Raw genomic sequence first — 19483 nt, forward strand, 5'->3', positions numbered from 1 at the left:
ATGTTTTCTGAGGTTCTCGCGGGTATTTGTATGTGGATCTCTGGTTATTCGGGTTTTCTCCCGCGTAAGATTGGTCCAATCTTACGCGGGAAAAAACTCAAATAACCAGAGATCCATATATATATATATACACACACATATACACACACACGTATATACGTATATATGTATATATATATGTATGTATATACATGTATATATATGTTTTCTGAGGTAAATATGTATATATATAAATATTATTTCTTAAGTTTTCGCAGGTACTTACATGTATGGTATTCAGCTTTGTTCGGGTATTTTCCCACGTCATTATAGTTGTGCTTTTAAAACGCAATACAGAAGCCTGATGATGGCAGATGAGATTCTGCCGAAACGTTGCTACAACTTTAAAAGCACAACTACAATGACGTGGGAAAATACCCGAACAAAGCTGAATGCCATACGTGTAAGTACCCGCGAAAACTTAAGAAAACACACACGCACGCACACACACATATATTTATATATTTATATTTATTTATTTCTCGTTTCCAATTGATCTCCCGGATGTGGCGCAGAGGCTGTAAAATGCCCGGTTAGAGGTATTACTTACGGCATGAGGCTGAGTTTGATTCCAGGTTTCACCCCTTCGCGCTTCTGAACATAGTTGGCTGGGATAATCCCTTCGCGTCCCACCTTGTTTTTGGCTTTGTACCAGTTGGGGTCCTGGAAGAGGGAAACCATGGTTAGCAAGAACCAGGGTGGATAAAAATCGATGATTTAAAAGAAAAAAAAAATTAAAAATGAGATTTTTTTAAAAAAAAATTAAATCAGACTTTTTTTTATTTAAATCGGATTTTTGTTTTTATCAAATGTATTTTAATAAAATGCTGTTGGAATAAAAAAATCTATCGTTTCTTCTGTTTAAGATACATTCATAATTTAGTTGATTCAGCATGAGATGGAAGTTTAGTTATGTAGCACGAGGCTGTATATTCGGCAAGATTTACATGTTTGGTAAACTCATTCAATGAATCCAAGCTGAGATAACACGCATTCACACAACTTCACAACAGAGATGACAGTTGCTGTTTAAAAAAATTGTGATTTAGGTCGAGTTGATTTAAATCAAGCCTTTTTTACTAGTGATTTAAATTTACTAGGATTTAAATGGACTTGATTTAAATCAAATCCATACTGGCAAGAACCCCAGATTCCCGGGAGTTTTATGGGATCTCAAGAAAGCCAGAGACTATCAATCTCCCTTCATTAAATATCCTATTTCTCTATGGCCTCAATTGTGTTCCCTTCTCTTCCTAGAGAAAAGGGAAATGTTGTGGAACAACAAAAAAGCATACTGCAAAACTATGATGAGCACATTTTTTAGATGAGCGAAGAAGCACTGGCGAAAGAAATGCTAGCTTTTCTCTTTTCTCTTCCAAGGATAAAGTCCTTTTCTCAAAAAATACTCTCCCTGAAGTATTGAAGCAGTGTTTTTTTTTCCCAAGCTTGGCAACTTCTCAAGTTATGTGGACTTCCAACTCCCAGCATTCCCCGGTGTATGGTAATGTTCTGACCCAAACCCTTGTCCAATACAACAAACACGAACCAAAGAGAACAGAAACTTTTTAATGAGTCTTACTTTAACTGAGTCTCACTCAGTTAAAAGGCTGTTGTAAACTAACTAATTAACAAAACTGTGCGAGGCTGCCAAGAATAACAGATAAGAAATATTTTACAACACAAGAATCTTCAACTACCAACTTAAGATACTGGAATGCCCACGAGGCTGGAGCTTTAAAACGTTTTTGCTTCCTGCAAAGAATGTCCGGTTCACAGCTGGGTTTTATCCTCTTGAAGGAGGGGCCATTATCTTGCAGCCTTACTCCCGAGTTGCCCGTGCTGTTGTAGCTGCTCTTTCCTGAAAGTAGCCCTGAGCGCACACGCACTTGGCACAGGCTCCCCGGGAACCTCCTCATCGCTGCTGCCAGCCCCCACAATCTCTGAAGGCAGCAGTCCACTCCCTGATGGTCCTGGCCCCTCATCTGAGTCCTCGCTCTCCTCAGCCGCCTGCACCTGCTGCCGGCTAACCACAACAGGTAAACCCAGATACACCGATGAGTATTTTCTCAATCGAGGGCCTCAGAGGTTGCTTAGTTATCCCCAGCAAACAGAGATGATAAAACTGGATTTGACCCAGTAGCTTACATTGAAAAGGAAGGCTAAATAATGTTCATGGTTAATTAAATTGCTTTCCTCTCTCTGGAGGGAGAGAGAGAGAGATAGAGAGGCCACTGAGGGACACTTTTCAACTTGGCTTTGGCTTCTACGATGTCCCCAGCCAAGGATCTTCTAGACGATGCGTCTTCTGGCCCAACCCAGCCCTCCCCCCACAAGACATATTCCGGGGTACACACCCTTCTCCCAGCTGTGTCTACAAGACAGACATCCATGCAACATTCGTGGCAACCCCTGTGCAATTTATCAAGAGGCAAAAACAGGAGCCAGGATTATCACCCGGAACATCTCTAGATGTTTAATTTCCCAGCGGCGCCAGATGCCGGAAGCCCCATCCAGAAAGATTTGCAAGGTAGCTAAAGGTTAAGAGCATCCTACTCTTCCTCCGCGATGAACTCAATAAGGCGACTCATTAAAAGCTATGAATACATTAGTCTGGGGCAAAAATCTGATTTGGGATGCATCTGGCCAGCTTGTCTTTCCTTAATATCTCCTGTCGCCATCGCCGTTTTAATTGTAGTGCATAAAGAGGAAAGCTGGCTGGGAAGATGCCACAGAAGGAGGTGACACAAGCATTTTAAATATATATATATATATATATATATATATTCACAGACGAACACTATACAGAAGCCTGATGATGGCAGATGAGATTCTGCCGAAACGTTGCTACAACTTTAAAAGCACAACTACAATGACGTGGGAAAATACCCGAACAAAGCCGAATACCACATACACACTCACACACACACATATATACACACACAGACACACGCACGCACACACACAGAGGGGGGGAGGAGAGAAAGAGAGAGGAAAGAGAGAGAGAGAGAGAGAGGGAGGAGAGAAGGAGAGAGGAGAGAGAGAAAAAGAGAGGAGAGAGAGAAAAAGAGAGGAGAGAAGGAGAGAGGAGAGAGGAAGAGATGAGAGGAGAGAGGAGAGAGAGAAAAAGAGAGGAGAGAAAGAGAGAGGAGAGAGAGAAGAGGAAAAAAAGAGAGAGGAGAGAGAAAAAGAAGAGAGAAAGAGAGAGGAAAGAAAGAGGAAAGAGAGAGAGAGAAAGAGAGGAGAGAAAGAGAGAGGAGAGAAGAGGAGAGAAAGAGAGAAGGAGAGAGAAAGAGAGGAGAGAAAGAGACAGACAGACTTTGTGGTTGTAAATTGGAGCAAACTGTCCCTTTTAACAGTTTGTTTCAAAGCCAGGATAGTATCAGCCTGATGCTACTACATACATACATGGCAACCTTATCCCATAATGGACACAGTGAAGTTTTTGGCCCAATGATATCCGAAGCCCCCCTTGGCCCTTTGGGGGGGGGCAGGTCCCCAACACTTATCATGGCCCCCCCGATGCAAACCCCAAGGCCTCTAAGAGCCGGCTCCGACAACAGGAAGCCAGCGAGCAAGCGAGCGAGCACCAATTTGGCATCCGCGGTGCCCTTATGGCACACTCACAGTATCCGCCCGTCCGTCGCCGTGGCGAGCGGCAGACGTCCGTACGGCTGGGCCCGGTGCCGGAAAAAAGAAGAGTGTTACCTTGGTGACCGAGATGATGGTGAGAACGTCTCCTTTGTTGAAGGGGAGATCTTGATCAGCTGTGCCATGAAAATTATATTTGGCGATACATTCTGTGCCGGAAGACCAGACAGCCTTGTAGGAAAGAACAAGGAGATTGTTAACATTTGGGGGCCGCTTCATTGCAAACGTCAGGAGGAAGCGTTAAAATGTTGTGCGCCCTCCCCTCAGGGGTTGATGGAGCTGCCAGCAGAGTCAGACAATAACAAGGAGGTTGGGGGAAGAACTTGGGCCGGTTCTGGAGGCTGAGGAAGGCTCGGACGAGGGCTCTGCATCGGAGGCAGGGATGGGGCTGTCCTGACCAAAGCTTCCAAAACCGTAATTACACATGCACTTATTTTAAAAATGAGACTTATTTTTATTGCTACGCTGGGAATTGTTTTCATTCCCAGTCGGAACTAAGCTCAAACAGTTCCCCAAGATAAGCACCCACCTTTCAGTTCTGTGAAGTGCTGCCAAATGAACTAGAAAAGAAACCAATGAAGTACAAGAAAAACCAACCGAAGTACCAAGAGCTTCAAGAATGACTCGGAATAGATGGAACGACTTTTGCTTCCTGCAAAGGTTTCGTCACCTTGGCCTGACTTTTATCCCTTATGGGAGGGGCAATCATCTCCCAGCCTTACTCCCGAGTCGCCCCTTTTGTCTCAGCTGCTCTCGCCTTCTAGCAGCTCTGCACACATGCGCACTGGGAACAGGCTCCCCTTGTTCCTCTGCCTCGCTGCTGCCAAACATCGGAGGCTCCAGAGGCAGCACCCCACTCCCAGATGGTCTTGGCCCCATCTCTACATCGGACGCAGGACTCTCGTCCAAGTCCTCTTCAGACTCCCTGACTGGTCCCCGTTCGTCCCCACTGTCCGATTCCACGGGCGGCCGCACTGGCCGCCAGCGAACCACAACAGAGACCAGGGCAGGCTGGCAGTTGTCAGCTGCCGTCAGACTCAGACAACAGTGAGGCAAGGGAGTTTCTGGAACCGGTTCCCAGCCTGCACATGTGCAGGGCTACCAGAAGACAAGAGCAATTGAGAAAGCAGGGAGTAAGGCCCACGCCTCAGAGATGATTGGCCCCTCCCATAGGACGTAAAAGAGGAGAGAATGGGAGGTGAGCTTTTGCAGGAAGCAATTATTTTGTCTGGTTGGTTCAAGCTTGGCAAAGTTCTGTTGGATTCTGTGTCGAGTTTGGCCTTGCCCTGTGTCTGGCCCTGAATTCTCTGGCTGCATTCCAAGTGCAATAACATTCCCCTGAAAGACTGTTTGTGAAGCCTTTTAGGCTGGGAATGAACATAATTCACAGCTGTGGAAATAAGAAGAGGCTTTGCCGGAACTAGATTGTGTTTTATGCTTTCTAAGGGAAACCTAGGTCAGAACACACACAAAAAACCTGCATACGAAGGTCTTTCTAGCCAGGAAGTCCTTGACTTACGACTGTTGCTTAGCAACGCATGTCTCCAGAGCTACTTACGATCCGGATTTGAAGTTCTGACACCTGTCTTCTACCCCGACCCCCTCTTGTGGTCACGTGATCGAATTTGGGGTGAATGGCAACCTGACCGCATTTAAGGATTTAAATTTGCATCACTAGACCACAATTCGAGACTTTATTTGCTGCGTTGACTTTGGCAAAACCAGCCATTTGGTATCATGGCTTTTACTTAATGATCGTCACAAAAAAAAGGGCATCAAAACTAGCGTGGTCGTAGGGTGACCTGCTTAATGACCTGCCACGATTTACGGTCGTAGGGTGACCTGCTTAATGACCTGCCACGATCTGTATATTTTTAACCTGGGGGACTCCAACGTGTCTGGCAAGGAAATCATGTGATATTTCACTGAGCTATAGTTCCTTCCCTTTTTTTCTTTTTTTTCTTTATTAAAATAGCCCGTCTTCCATATCATTCTTTAAAAAATAAGAACAACAGCAATGTAGAAAACTGCTTTGGACACACAACCACACAGGCATCAATATCAGCTACAAAAATCAGAAAGCACTTATCCGATGGCGGAACGCCATAAAAACACCCCACTAGAAAATCCAGCATCAAAATTTGGGGGGGGGAAATACCTCAACAATTGAGCCCCAAATTTATGCTACTGAGCGAGACATACGTTAAGAGAGTTGCCAACCAAACAATACTTCTTTGGTCTTTTTAGTTGCCAGCAGAAAGGGAGTCGGGGAAAGAAGTGCATTCCCTAAATGCTTCAGATAATTGCTAGGCAGCCGAAGCTGTTGGCGCGCAAGATTATTACTGGAGAGCATGACTGATGACTCTTGGCTATGGATGTGTCCCATTGGAGAATATACATCCAGGGGGTCAAGGGTTAAATGAATGATGCGTCTTAAGAGTCGGCTGCACTCAGGTAACGCTGGCATGGTCACTCCTAATAAATCAATTTTTTTTATATTCTGAGAGATGTGGCTATGATTTGAATGGGGATGGTTTGTTGGAGCCCTGACACGAGTTTTTCTCCGTTTTACGACTCTTCTGGCTCCCGTTGTTAAGCGAAGCACTGTGGTTGTTAAGTCAGTGACACGGTTGTTAGTTAATCGGGCTTCCCCGCTGGCTTTGCTCGTCAGGAGGTCGCAAAAGGGTGACCCCCAGGAGACTACAACCGTCGTAAATATGAGTCAGCCACCAAGCGTCTGAATTTTGATCGCGTGGCCATGGGGATGCTGCCATGGTGAAAAAGGGTCATAAGTCGCTTTTATTCAGTGCCGTTGTAACTTCAAAACAGTCACTAAATGAATGGCCACTAAATGGGTAAGTCAAGGACTACCGATATACTATCCAGGTTTCAACCAACCATCGTCAAATCGGACAGATCCCAGAGAACCCGAGGATCAAATAATTGGGAAATTTTTTAAAAAATGTCCAGGAAAAATCCTCTCTCTCTCTCTCCACACACCTAAAATTGTGTGAATGTGTGAAACAGTTTTTTTCCCCCTCTTTTCTTCCTTCTTGGTCCTTACCTGCATTCCTGACATTTTTTCGGGTGCTTCCGGGGACTGGTTTTCATAAGAAGGACACGTCACTTGGTACCATGAGACCTAAAAGCAAGAAAGAGCTTTTCAAGATCACGTTTTGCACAACACTAGAAGAGCGAGGAAATACCGACAGAAGATGTAATTTAAAAAAAAAACTGGACTGTGCAAAAAATGGACAGATTAACACTGAAGATAAAAGAAACGAAAAAAGACACCGAATATTTTTGAGTTGTTTTATCAGGGGGTAGAAATTAGGAATTTTAAAAATATTATTATGTAAAGGAATGGACCCAGACCGTACGCTGTTCATTAAGCACATATTGAATGTAAAGAGAAAAATCAACTCCCAGCCAACCCAATAGAGGTAGTCCTCCACTTATGACCACAGGTGAGCCCAACATTTAATTGTTAAGTGAGACAGTTGTTAAGTGAGTTTTGCTCTGTTTTACGAACTTTCTTGCCACGGTTTGCGACAGAAACTTTGTCTGACCGAAGGTCACAAAATTGGATGCTAGAAACTGTCATAAATGTGAGTCAGCTGCCAAGCACCCACATTGTTATCATGGGACCGTGGGGGTCGTAAGTGCGAGGACTGGGGTCATCTGACTGTGTTGTGTGCAAGCTACTTTTCAGCCTATTTTTTTTTCTTTCCTTAAATATTCTGTTAAAAAAATAATGGAACGCGACAATCTCTGTGTCACACAACAAAAGGCCAACGGGAACACAAGGGAAGGTCGCCACATTTTTGCACCAAGCTGCAATCCATCAAGACAAAACCCCAAATGCACCACTATCACACAATCGACCCCCCAAATAAAATATCTAAACAAGAACCGGAGCTTACTTCCTGCTCTGATTTTAATAAAATCGTGGATCACACCAACCATTTTTTTTCTCTTTTGAAAAACAGAATGAAAGAATAACTAAAGAGTTCACGTTTTCTTTCTTTTTCTTTCTCTCCCTCCCTCCTTCCTCTTCCTTTCTTACCTTCCTACTTTCTTTCTTTGCTCTTTCCTTCTTTCCCTCCCTCCCTCCTTCCTTCCCTTTTTCTTTCCCTCCTTTCCTTCCTTCCTCTTTTTTTCTTTCTTTCCCTCCGTCCTTTCCTTCCTTCTTTCCTCCCTCCCTCCCCTTTTTCTTTCTTTCCTTCCTTCCTTCATTTCTTTCCCTCTCTCCCTTTTTCTTTCTTTCCTTCCTTCCTTCCTCTCTCCCTTTTCCTTTTCTTTCTTTCTTTCTTTCCTCCCTCTTCCTTTTTCTTTCCTCCTTCCTCCCTTTCTTCTTTCTTTCCCTCCCTTTTTTCTTTCCTTCCTTCCTCTTTTCTTTCTCTTTCTTTCCTCCCTCCCTTTCCTTTCTCTTTCTTTCCTTCCTTCCTCCCTCCCTCTTTCTCTTTCCCTCCCTTTCCTTTTTCTTTCCTTCCTTCCTCCCTCTTTTCTTTCTTTCTTTCCCCCTTTCCTTTTTCTTTCCCTCCTTCCTCCCTTTCTTCTTTCCCTCCCTCCCTTTTTTCTCTTTCCTTCCTTCCTTCCTCCCTCTCTCTTTTCTTCCTCTTTCTTTCCCTCCCTCCCTCCTTTCCTTTTTTCTTTCTTTCCTTCCTTTTATTTTTTTCCCCTCCCTCCCTCTTTCTTTCTTAAGAACCCTGTCCAAGCATCCTTCAACCTTTGGTTTAACTTGAAAGTATCCAGAGTGACGGATACCCCGGCGTGGTGGATCCATTAGTGTGCCATCGATCCAGGGGTGGGGAGTGTGAGGGTGTGTGTGTGGGGGGGGATTGTCAAAAACCCAGGGGAGACTGACTGCTATTGAACAAACCTGCCACAGTACGGATGCTGTGCCAGGAATGTGCTGGCCAGCTTCTCCTTGCGGTAAATAGGAGCGACGTTCAGAAGATCCGACTAAAGAAACGGAAACTCGTCCGCACCTCTCCTGAATCAAGCTCCCCACGGGATCCTCCACTCTTCGTTAAGGAAGACGTCAACCGTGGGCACGGCGGGCCCCAGGCCAGTGGGGCGCAGTGGTTAAGGGCCTTTCCTAAGGCGCCGCTAAGTGAATCACGTCACCGTTCAAGTGAATTCAGCTTCTCTCGTGGACTTCCGATTGTCGGAAACCGGCTGAGCATCAGCCGGTCTTGCCTTGCCCCCTCTTCCCTCCCGCGCTTAACCCTTGGCTGCCCCGACGGCAGCACCAGGAAGTGGGCCGGCCTCCCCGCTCTCCCCACAGCTCCCCAGAGATCCAGCTTTTGCCCTGCCAGAGCTAAGTTTAGCAACTCCTAATTCCGATCTCACGGCGAAGGCCCGGCAGCTGCTCTTCACGAGAACGAGAGTTGGAGGTTTTGACTTGGGCAGAAAGCGAGGCTGGGCTAAGCACAGAAGCTGGTTGGCGGGGAGACCTGGGATAAGCCCACGAGCCCCTTGCTATGGGGCAGGAATGAGGGGCAAATCCATCCATCCACCCATCATCTATACCATTCATCTATCCATCCATCATCTACCCTGTTTCCCCCAAAAATACGACCTACCCTGAAAGTAAGTCCTACCTTGATTTTTGTTTTACACGTGTGCCCAATATAAGCCCTACACCCCCCAAAAAATAAGCCCTAATTAAGATCCCGTCCACTCCATGGGTAAAAATTAAGCTGGGGGGGTGTTGGAGCTGCCCTACTACTTACCTTTGGACAGTTGTATCCAGGCCTCGCACACCCCGACGCCTGCCTCACGACGCCTGCATCCCCATTTCTTCTGCAGTCGGCAAGGCTGGCTATCCACCTCATGGGGAGCGCTTGATAACAAAGCTCTGGATTGATCCTGAGCTCAGTTATTGGCTGCAGAGGCCTTTAGTAAAGCCTTGCTGGCCGCAGAAGAAGATCTTGAAGGCCTCTGACAGCGAAAAGGAGGCCCGGGGACGACGCACGCAAGTGAGGTTAGTCAGTGGATGACATCCCCACAAAATAAGACCTGGTGCCTTTTTTGGTGGCAAAAATATATATATACGACAGGGTCTTATATATAAGACAGGGTCTTATTTTTGGGGAAACATGGTATGTATCCCTCCCTCTTCATCCATTCATCCATCCATCCATCATCTATCTCTCCCTTCCCATCCATGTATCCCATCAAACCATTGGATTCTAAGGCTACACCTGGTCAACTTCCCAAGAGATTATCCTGGGTGCATCCAGATTTCAAAAGCCTGCATTTCTATAGGTAGTCCTCAACTTACAACTGGAATGGACCCCCGGAATTCTGGTTGTAAGTTCTGCTGGTCGTTAAGCAGGTCATCGAGGGACCCTGCCTGATTTTATTCCTTTTTGTTTGCAGTGGTCGTTAAGCCAACATGGCTCAACGGTAAGCAAACCTCATGAGTGGTTCAAGCAGATTATAAGTTACTCTAGGGAGGTCTGTTGTAACATTGGTTGTAGTTGAGAACTAACAGGAATTGAAGACTTTGTAAATTTAGGCCAAGCTAACAAAATAAATTTGCATCTCTCTCTAGAATTACTATTTATGTGTACGTGTGCATTCGTGTAGGTGTCTAGTTCTCTTTATTTCAGCCCCCTATGCCTTTTTTTAAAAAAAAATCTGTAATTTTAATATTTTCATTTTGTTCTTAACTCTCTTTTGTCTTTTGTTTTTATTTAACCGCATGCTTGTATGCCACTTTTGATCTTTGTACCGTAAATGCCCGGTGTTTCTTAGGTGAAACGAGCAGTGTACAAAAATGTGATTAAAATAAATATTTTCACTAAGAGGAATAGAAAAAAAAATAAGCGTACGTGCCGGTTGGGCTCAATAGAAGAAAAAAAAAAAAGAGTGAGATTTTCCTCGAAAAAGTGTCAACGGCCCCGGAGAACACTAGAAATGAGCCTCTCCTAATATGAGAGACAACTTACATAGGGGGTCTCCTATTATAGGGGATATGTGGTTGTTAAACTTGCCTGTTTGTTTTTAATGATGGTTTATACTTCTATAATGGTTATTTTCTATAATGATCGTTTTTATGACATCATTTTATATGGTGGTTAATAGGGGCCCCACAATTTCAAAACACCCTATGAGATGCCTAAATTGCCATTATAAAAATTGTAAATATATATATACATATATACATACACACACACTTATATTATATTATATTATATTTATTATATTATATATTAAAATATTTATTATATTTATATTAAAAATCTGCAAGTAACTTAACTGCCACCAGATGGCGCAGCAGCGAAACCCTGGAATTTTTCTGGATCTCCTTGCTGACACCTAAAGGGTGTTTGGAACATTGTAGCCTTATTTTAAAAGAGCAGAGAAATCCTTATGGGAGGCCGCAAAGTCTTGTCAAGACCGCAGGTTTTCCTGCATCGGTCCATAAACAAAGCCTGGCTTTGTTTCCTCAGTCGAGAGAGCCATGCAGATGGATGAGATCATCCATCTCAGCTCGGGAACAAAAAGGCGTAGGTGTTCGTGCAAAGCTCAGCAGAAATGTCAGCAAATGCTCGAAATGGGCCTGGGGAGGAAGTGGGGTGGGGCAAAGCCTTAATTGACTCCCTCGTAGACAACCGTCCCTCCTCCCAAAACCCTCCTAGCCCACCTAAATCCAGCTATCGATCCGACCCTGAGGAATTCTGGAAGTCCACAAGACACAAAGTTGCCAAGGTTGGAGACCCCGGAGTCATTTCCCATCACCACTTTATCAGTCTTTGGTGCCAGGATGTGGTGGTTACCCCGGCAACTGGGTTTTTGTTTGAAATGGTCAAAGCATGCTTCTAGACCTCAAGACAAGGGAAGAAGGTCTGAAGGCCACACTCTCCGAAAAAAAAGGTCGTTTTGAAGTGCCTTTCCATGGCGGTAGACCAGTGGTGGGCTTCAAATAATTTAACCACCGGTTCTTTGCCCGGTCGCTGGGTGGGCGTGGCCATGGTGGGTGTGGCCTAGTCAGCCTCCTGCACCATCCTGGGAGTAAAAATGGGCTGTGGAGGCTCCGTTTTTCACCTCCCCGGGCTCCGAAGGCTCTCCGGAGGCCAGAAACAGGTCCGTTTTCCACCTCCCTGGGCTCCACGCACCTCCTGCAGTTACCTGGGATCCAAAATGGACCATCTGGGGACTCCTGGGAGAGGCAAAACAGGGTGAGGCAGGCCCAGCCAGTCGTCGGAACTACTGGTTCACCGAACCGGATATAAAATGAACATCCAGTTCGTCCGAACCTGCGTGAAGCGGCTGAAGCCCACCCCTATACGCTCTCGTATTATGGGTCTCTCGTCAAGCGGAATCCTTCCCGATCGGTCTTACTCAACTGCATCAACTTTTAAGATAGGTGGACTTCGGCTCCCAGAATCCCCTGCTCCAGATGGTTTGGGACAGCCATTTCCAACCCATCTCATTCTCGGCCCAGCACAACGCCGCTTCCTCGAATAGGAATTTCCCTCTGCCAGTTAAGGCAGCTGGAGAAGCGATGACTCACTCAAAAGCCCAGGAGGGAGAGCGGAGCCGACATTAAATCGTTAAGCAAATTAATATTTTAATGCTCATCTGTTGCTTTGCCCTGAATCCTGGCCACCTTACCTACTTTGTACTGGACATTTGGAAGTACAGGAATAAAACCCGGTATATTTAAAGGGGCAGAAGAGTCGCCTTTTTGTTCTGATGATAATTTTGAGGGAGGCGGAAAAGTAGAAGAACGGATCTTGAGCTGACCAATAAAGGTCTTTGCTCATTTATAGCTCAGACTGGCAGACACACAAGCCAAGGCTTCCTGGCCGAGCAGAGCAAAAAAAGGCCAAAGAAAAAACAATGCACAGATGAGGTAGCATTACAGGACTGAAAAGGGATCCCAGAAAATAAAGAAACAAATCCACCTGGTTTAGCTACAAACGTAGAACTAAGAATTGATTGTTATATTTTGTAGCCAGGGAAGGAAGGAAGGAAGGAAGGAAGGAAGGAAGGAAGGAAGGAAGGAAGGAAGGAAGGAAGGAAGGAAGGAAAGAAAGACACAGAGAGGGTAGGAAGGGAGGAAGAGGGAGGGGAAGGAAGGAAGGAAGGAAGGAAGGAAGGAAGGAAGGAAGGAAGGAAGGAAGGAAGGAAGGAAGGAAGGAAGGAGACAGACAGGGTAGGAAGATGGAGGGAGAAGGAAGGAAGGAGACAGAGAGGGGAGGAAGGGAGGAAGAGGGAGGGAGAAGGAAGGAAAGAAGGAAGGAGACAGGGTAGGAAGAGGGAGGGAGAAGGAAGGAAAGAAGGAAGGAGACAGGGTAGGAAGAGGGAGGGAGAAGGAAGGAAAGAAGGAGAGAGGGTAGGAAGGGGGAAGAGGGAGGGAGAAGGAAGGAAAGAAGGAAGGAAACAGAGAGGGTAGGAAGGGAGGAAGAGGGAGGGAGAAGGAAGGAAAGAGACAGAGAGGGTAGGAAGGGAGGAAGAGGGAGGGAGAAGGAAGGAAAGAAGGAAGGAGACAGAGAGGGTAGGAAGAAAGGAAGAGAGAGAGAGGAAGATGGAGGGAGAAGGAAGGAGGCAGAGAGAAGAGGAAAGTAAGAAAAAAGAAAGGAGGGAGGGAGGGAGAGAAAGAAGGAAGGAAGGAGACAAAGGGGACAGGCTAGGAAAGTCGGAGGAAAGGAAGAAAGGAGAGGAAGAAAAAAAGGAAGTTAGGAAGAGAGGGGGAGGAGAGGGAGGGAGAGAAGCAAAGAGCTGGACCATATCCAGGATACATGCAAACTCTCAAGCGCATTCCCCCTCCCCCCGCAGGCCCAATCCGAGCCCCCTCCCACCGCCCCCAAGGTGCCTTTTCCAAAGGAGCCCAACCCTTCGGGACACGACTCCCATCGCCTCTTGCCATCCCTCCAGTGCCAAGCCCCGCGCCCACGCCGCTCCGCAGAGACAAGGGACTCCCGAGGGGCTAATTGGGCCCTGGCATCTCCGTTTCGGCCACGCGGCTCTCACACAGAGAAGCACAGAGGCTCAGCGGCTGCCTCACGCCCACCCGTGCGCAGCCGGCCTTCCTCCCGGCCGCGCGTGCCCCGAACTTCACACCTCAAGGACTTCGCCAAAGCCTCCCGTTCCCACGCTTGGCATTCATTCTCCGGCAAAGAAAACCAGACCTTCAATTAAACTCTCTCTCTCCCGGCGGATGCATTCGTACCCTTCTAATAAGGGTGGGTGGGCTTTGGATCGGGATGGGGGTGGCAAAAATGGGAGGGGGAGATGGCTGTACAGAATTCTTTGGCTCAGGAGGCCGAGGCATCCCATTCCTTCTCAATCAATCACTCCGAACAGAGCCGGAAAGGGACTTTGGAGGTCTTCTAGTCCAGCCCTCGATCAAGCAGAAACCTTATACCGTTTCAGACAAACGGTCGTCCAGTCTCTTCTTAAAAACCTCCAGTGAGGGGAGCAGCCATGATTTCTGGTGGCCAGCTGTTCCACTGGTTAATTGTCCTCACCCTCAAGAAGTTTCTCCTTAGTTCCAGGTTTCTTCTGTCCTTGACTGAGTTTCCATCCGTTGCTTCTTGTTTTACTTTCTGATGCTCTGGAGAATCGCTTGACTCCACTGCTATCACGCCCACCCTAGTCCTCCTTTTCTGCAGACTAGCCATACCCAGTTCCTGCAACTGTTCTTCATATATATTTTGTCTTCCAGGCCTTTAATCCTCTTCGTTGCTCTTCTCTGCCCGTTTTTTTCACCCCCAAAGTCTCAAATTCTTTTTTTTGGTAGTGTGGTGACCAAAACCAGGTGTAATATCCCAGGCGTGGCCTTGCTATGGTTTTATAAAGCGGTAGTAATAATTCTCTTCCCTAACCTTCCCAACGCTCGGTATTTTATCCAAGGGGGAAGTTGTGGGGTTCCTTGGTTTTGAGGGTGATGGAACCTCTTCTGCAGAACTTCTGCAATTAGTTGGCCCCTGTAGGCTGGACTAGACGGGCCGAGGGTCCAATCCAGCAGCCTTCCAGGTTGGCTTTTGTTCTTTATCCTCCTGAGCCGTGAGGGAAAAAAAAGTGACTTAAGACTGGTTCTTGCAGTGACAGCCATGCCCATGCTCGCACGATTGAAATCTAGGTTTTGAAAAATCTTGGAAACTGGCATGTACTTAAAGACGGCTGGAGCGTCCGTGGATCATGGGGTCGCCTTTTGCAAACTTTGGACGCTCAACGGAGGGGACGTCAGACTGACGATGGCAAGGGATTCGCTTCAACAACCCGTGGCCGAAAAGGTCTGAAACATCGGGCACGACTCAGGGAACAACTGCCTCGCTTAGCAGCCAACGTATGCACCCGACAGTCATAAAACGAGGACCTGTCACCTGTTCTTGCAAAACACAAGTCGAAAAAGCATTCAAGGGGAGAGGAAGGGGAGGGGTAGGTTTGCAAAACTTGATTTTTCAGCTAAGGAGGGTTTTACTTTTTCTTTTTTTTTTTCAAGAAAAGAGGCAAACTGTTGAAGAGAAGATGAAAGAGCATCCGGCGCGGTATTTCCACCACGCTTTTGAATGTGGTTACAAGCCTCGCCCCGTGAGCTGGAAATGCAAACACAGCAGCTGCACCGAAAATCTCCCAACCATTTGCCTGTGCAGAATAAATCCCTTTTCTTTTTTTTTTTTGCATGCTCCTTGGAGCTGCAATTCTGTTTTAGCAAGGAAATGCAAACGGCAGAAAAGAGAAGAGAGAAGGAGAATTCCTTACTGGCCAAGTGCGATTACACCCACAAGAAATTTGTCTCCGGTGCGTAAAATCTCACTACACATACAAGCAACAGGCGATAATAAATCGTGATCCTCATAAAAATTGCAGTTCATCATAAATCGTAGGAAATGACGCTTAGTTAGACAGTCATAAGCAATCCACCTGAACCGTAAAGGTAAAGGCTCCCCTTGCACCTCCGTGCTAGTTGTTTACGGCTCTACGGAGCGGTGCTCATCTCCGTTACAAAGCTGAAGAGAGCCAGCGCTGTCCGAAGACGTCTCTGTGGTCAAGTGGCCGGCATGACTGAACGCCAAAGGTGCACAGAACGCTGTTACCTTCCCACTAATAGTGGTCCCTATTTTTCTACTTGCATTTTTTAACGTGCTTTCGCACTGCTAGGTTGGCAGAAGCTGGGACAAGGAACGGGAGCTCGCTCTGTCACGCGGCTAGGCTAGGGATTCGAACGGCCGACCTTTCTGATCGACCAGCTCAAGGGAACCCTTGGTGTGAATTGTAAGACACCAGCAACAAAGTCATCATCATAAGAAGACGAGGCAAGAAGGAGGAAGGATAACTACTAGACAGTTACACAGTCTTGTGGGAATTAGTTGTCCGGCACGGGGGGAAAAAAGATTCGGTATTTGAAGCAGCAGGATGCTTTTCCCACCTGAAATCCTCTGCAGATTTGGCTCAGGGGGACACAACACACAAACTGGGTCAGTTGCAGTTGTGTGTGAGTGGGGGTAAGGTTGTGTGTGTGTGTGTGTGTGTTTTTAAAGGGTGGAAAAAGTGGGTATATTCGCCTCGGTTCCTGGGATCAACCAGGGCCATTCACACAACCTCGGGCCTGCCGTTGCTGAATTAACTCCTTCCCTTCTGCTGTTCATCAGTGCAAAGCTGAAGAAAAGTGGGCAAAGCTGAAGAAAAGTGGCCTGGGCACCTTTTCCTTGCCTGCCTACCTCTCCCCCTCCCCCCCCTTCCAGGCCAGCCCCCCCCCATGCCAAGACCTCCCCCATCAACCACGTCTGCCTATTCTGCCATCCAGATCTGGGGGGGGGGGGGGGTTGTGTGTTCCTCAACAGCCTCATCCTGTACGAGATAAAAAAAACTGAGGTTCTCTCGTGCGAAAGAGCCAAGATCTGTTCAAGGTTTCAGCAGATGCCTGATTATGAGGCATCGATATTTCTGCGTTTCTCCCCATCCAACCCAATCCCAACAGATGATGGCCCCAAAAGCAAAGGGCATGAGAGAGAGAGAGAGAGAGAGAGAGAGAGAGAGAGAGAGAGAGAGAGAGAGAAAGGGACAGACAGACAAAGAGAGGGAGGTAGAAATAGGTAGGCAGGGAGGTAGGGAGAGAGAGAGAGAGATGAGACGGGGAGAGAGAGAGAGAGAGAGAGAGAGAAGAAAGAAAGAAAGAAAGAAAGAAAGAAAGAAAGAAAGAAAGAAAGAAAGAAAGAAAGAAAGAAAGAAAGAAAGAGGGAGGGAGGGAGGGAGGGAGGGAGGGAGGGAGGGAGGGAGGGAGGAGGGAGGGAGGAAGGAAGAAAGAAAGAAAGAAAGAAAGAAAGAAAGAAAGAAAGAAAGAAAGAAAGAAAGAAAGAAAGAAAAGAAAGATGATAGATAGATGGATGGGTGGGTGGATGGATGGATGGATGGAAAGAAAGAAAGGTAGACAGGCAGATAGATGATAGATAGATAGATAGATACATACATACATACATACATAGATGAGAGAGGGAGGGAAGATAGAAAGATAGATGACAGATAGGGAGAGAGAGAGAGAGAGAGAGAGAGAGAAAGAAAGAAAGAAAGAAAGAAAGAAAGAAAGAAAGAAAGAAAGAAAGAAAGAAAGAAAGAAAGGCAGAGGCAGATAGATGATAGGTAGATAGATAAATAGATGAGAGCGGGAGGGAAGATAGAAAGATAGATGACAGATATAGATAAATAAATAGAGAGATGATAGAGACACACACAAGAGAGGGAGGGGAAAGAGAGAGAAAGATAGATGAGAGATATAAATAGAGAGAGATGAGAGAGGGAAGGAGAAAGTGAAAGACAGATGACAGATATCAAGAGAGAGAGAGAGATGAGACGCCGCTTGAGTCTCCTCCATAACTCGGTTAAGGACTAGATTTCAGATCCAAGGATTGATCTCTGCATTGGGGGAAAGGTTTGCGGGGGGGTGTTTCCAAGCTCTGGGCTTTCAGGCCCAGCCTCGTCGGGTTCAACCAAACGCAAGAGAGATTAAGATATATATTAGAAAGAGAGAAAGAGAGAGAGAGAGAGAGAGGATAAAACGCTGGACTTACAAGACTGGAGCAGAGGCTAAGATGCATCTTGCTTACGTAACCAGGAGAGACCAAACGCATCGGCGAGCGCCCCACCATCACACACACACACACACACACACAGCCGGAGAGCCAGCATTCATGGTCTCCTCCTGCAGTTCTTAAGAGAAAAATCGGGGGTGAAGCAGAGAGAGAGAGAGAGAGAGAGAGAGAGAGAGAGAGAGAGAAGGGAAAGATCTGCAGCCGCCGCCTGCTGCTTGCAGCAAAGGAAAGTGTGAAAGCCGCATGAAGATTCCGCCTGGAATCTCATCCCACGGGAGCCCTGGATTCAGCCTCCGTGGCACATTTGCAAGGATCGTGTGTTGCAAAAGGTGCATTGCAGGTTTCAAAGCCGGGGAGAGCAGAGAAGAGCAACAAGGACGATTGGGGTGGGTGGGTGTGTGGGGGGCTGGAGGCTAAAATATAGGAAGAAGGATTGCAGGAATCAGGGGTGTCTAGTCTAATGAAAAGCAGGCCAAGGGGAGACGGGATAGCCGTCTTCCAGGATCCGAGGGGCTGCCCCGAAGGTGAGGGAGTCAAGCTATTCTCCAAAGCAGGACAAGGAGCAATGGATGGAAACGAATCGAGGAGAGAAGCAACGTTGGAATTAAGGAATTAAATTTTCCGGACAATGAGAAGAATTCATCCGTGGAAGAACTTTCTACCGGAAACTGGAGGTTTATAATGGTCTAGGGCCGTGATGGCGAGGGCCAGAGGTGGCACGCAAAACGCTCTCTGTGGTCATGCCTGCCTTCACCAGCTGGTCTTCGGTGGAGCACTGGAAAAGAGCCCGAAAAACGCCCTGAAAACAGCCCCCCAAAACGCCCTGAAAATGCCCCAGAAAATGCCCCGAAAAACAGCCCAAAAATGGCTTGAGAAATGCCCTGAAAACACCCCCAAAAGGGGCAAAAATGACCTGAAAAACAGTAAAAAGAAAAAACCAGGCCGTTTTGAGGGTCATTTTCAGACCAAAAACAGCCTGAAAACAGCCAAAAGAACATGGCCTGAAAGATGCCCCCAGAAAACACCCTAAAAACAGCCCCAAAATGGCCTGGAGACACCCCCCAAAAAGGGGCAAAAATGACCTGGAAAAGTAATTTTAAAAAAACCAGGCCATTTTTAGTCCAAAAACGGCCTGAAAATGGCCAAAAAACAGGTATACGTGCACTGGCCAGCTGGTCTTTGGGTTTTTGGTGCTCCTACACATGCACACACATCCATGCGCATTATGGTTTGTTTCACCATCACTGGGCAGGAGCTGGACTACAAGACATCCAAAGATCTTCCAACTCCGTTCATCTGAGTTAAACTGATGTCAAATCTTACAAACTTGGAAGAAAAATTTCTGCAAATTCTGACTATGTAGTTAGACTACTTATTATATATAGTTCTGGCTATTACAGGTAGACCTCTAACTTACAACAATAACTGAGGCCCAAATTGTTAAATGAGCTTTGCCGGATTTTACGACAGTCAACCATCTGTGATAGAATCTTCCTCTAAATTCCGCCATCTGTAATCTAATCCGTGATATGGATTCAGCCATCAGAGTAATCTGTCATCTGAATTCATGTGCCTGTTCTCTTATCTGTCCTCTGAATTCTTAGCCATCTACATTTGAATCTTATTTTCTGAATTCCAGAATCTGGAACCTAATCTGTTCTCTGAATTCTGCCATTTGCAATCTGAACTTCCTCTAAATGCCGCCATCTGGAATCTAACCTGTCACATGGATTCAGCCATCAGTA

At 46.5% G+C, this 19483-nt stretch overlaps 1 protein-coding gene across 2 annotated transcripts in view; it reads right to left on the reverse strand.

Moving 5' to 3' along the window:
* Nucleotides 1–19483, reverse strand: part of CSK (C-terminal Src kinase) — a 44117-nt gene that overhangs the window by 14415 nt on the left and 10219 nt on the right. Inside the window, exons 1-4 of one of the 2 annotated variants that reach the window (XM_087941528.1) lie at nt 17718–17798; nt 6752–6829; nt 3745–3858; nt 590–702 (exon numbers count right to left, since the gene is read on the reverse strand). In XM_087941528.1, coding sequence (XP_087797654.1) covers nt 590–702; nt 3745–3858; nt 6752–6829; nt 17718–17795 — 383 coding nt within the window. In that variant the 5' untranslated portion in view covers nt 17796–17798. Of the gene's footprint in view, nt 1–589; nt 703–3744; nt 3859–6751; nt 6830–17717; nt 17799–19483 lie in introns of those variants that run through there. The other variant, XM_087941529.1, reaches the window with a different exon arrangement.

Source organism: Pseudonaja textilis, chromosome 13 (genome assembly GCF_049901715.1).
Source record: "Pseudonaja textilis isolate UNSWEBS1 chromosome 13, rPseTex1.2, whole genome shotgun sequence".
Classification (NCBI taxonomy): Eukaryota; Metazoa; Chordata; class Lepidosauria; order Squamata; family Elapidae; genus Pseudonaja; species Pseudonaja textilis.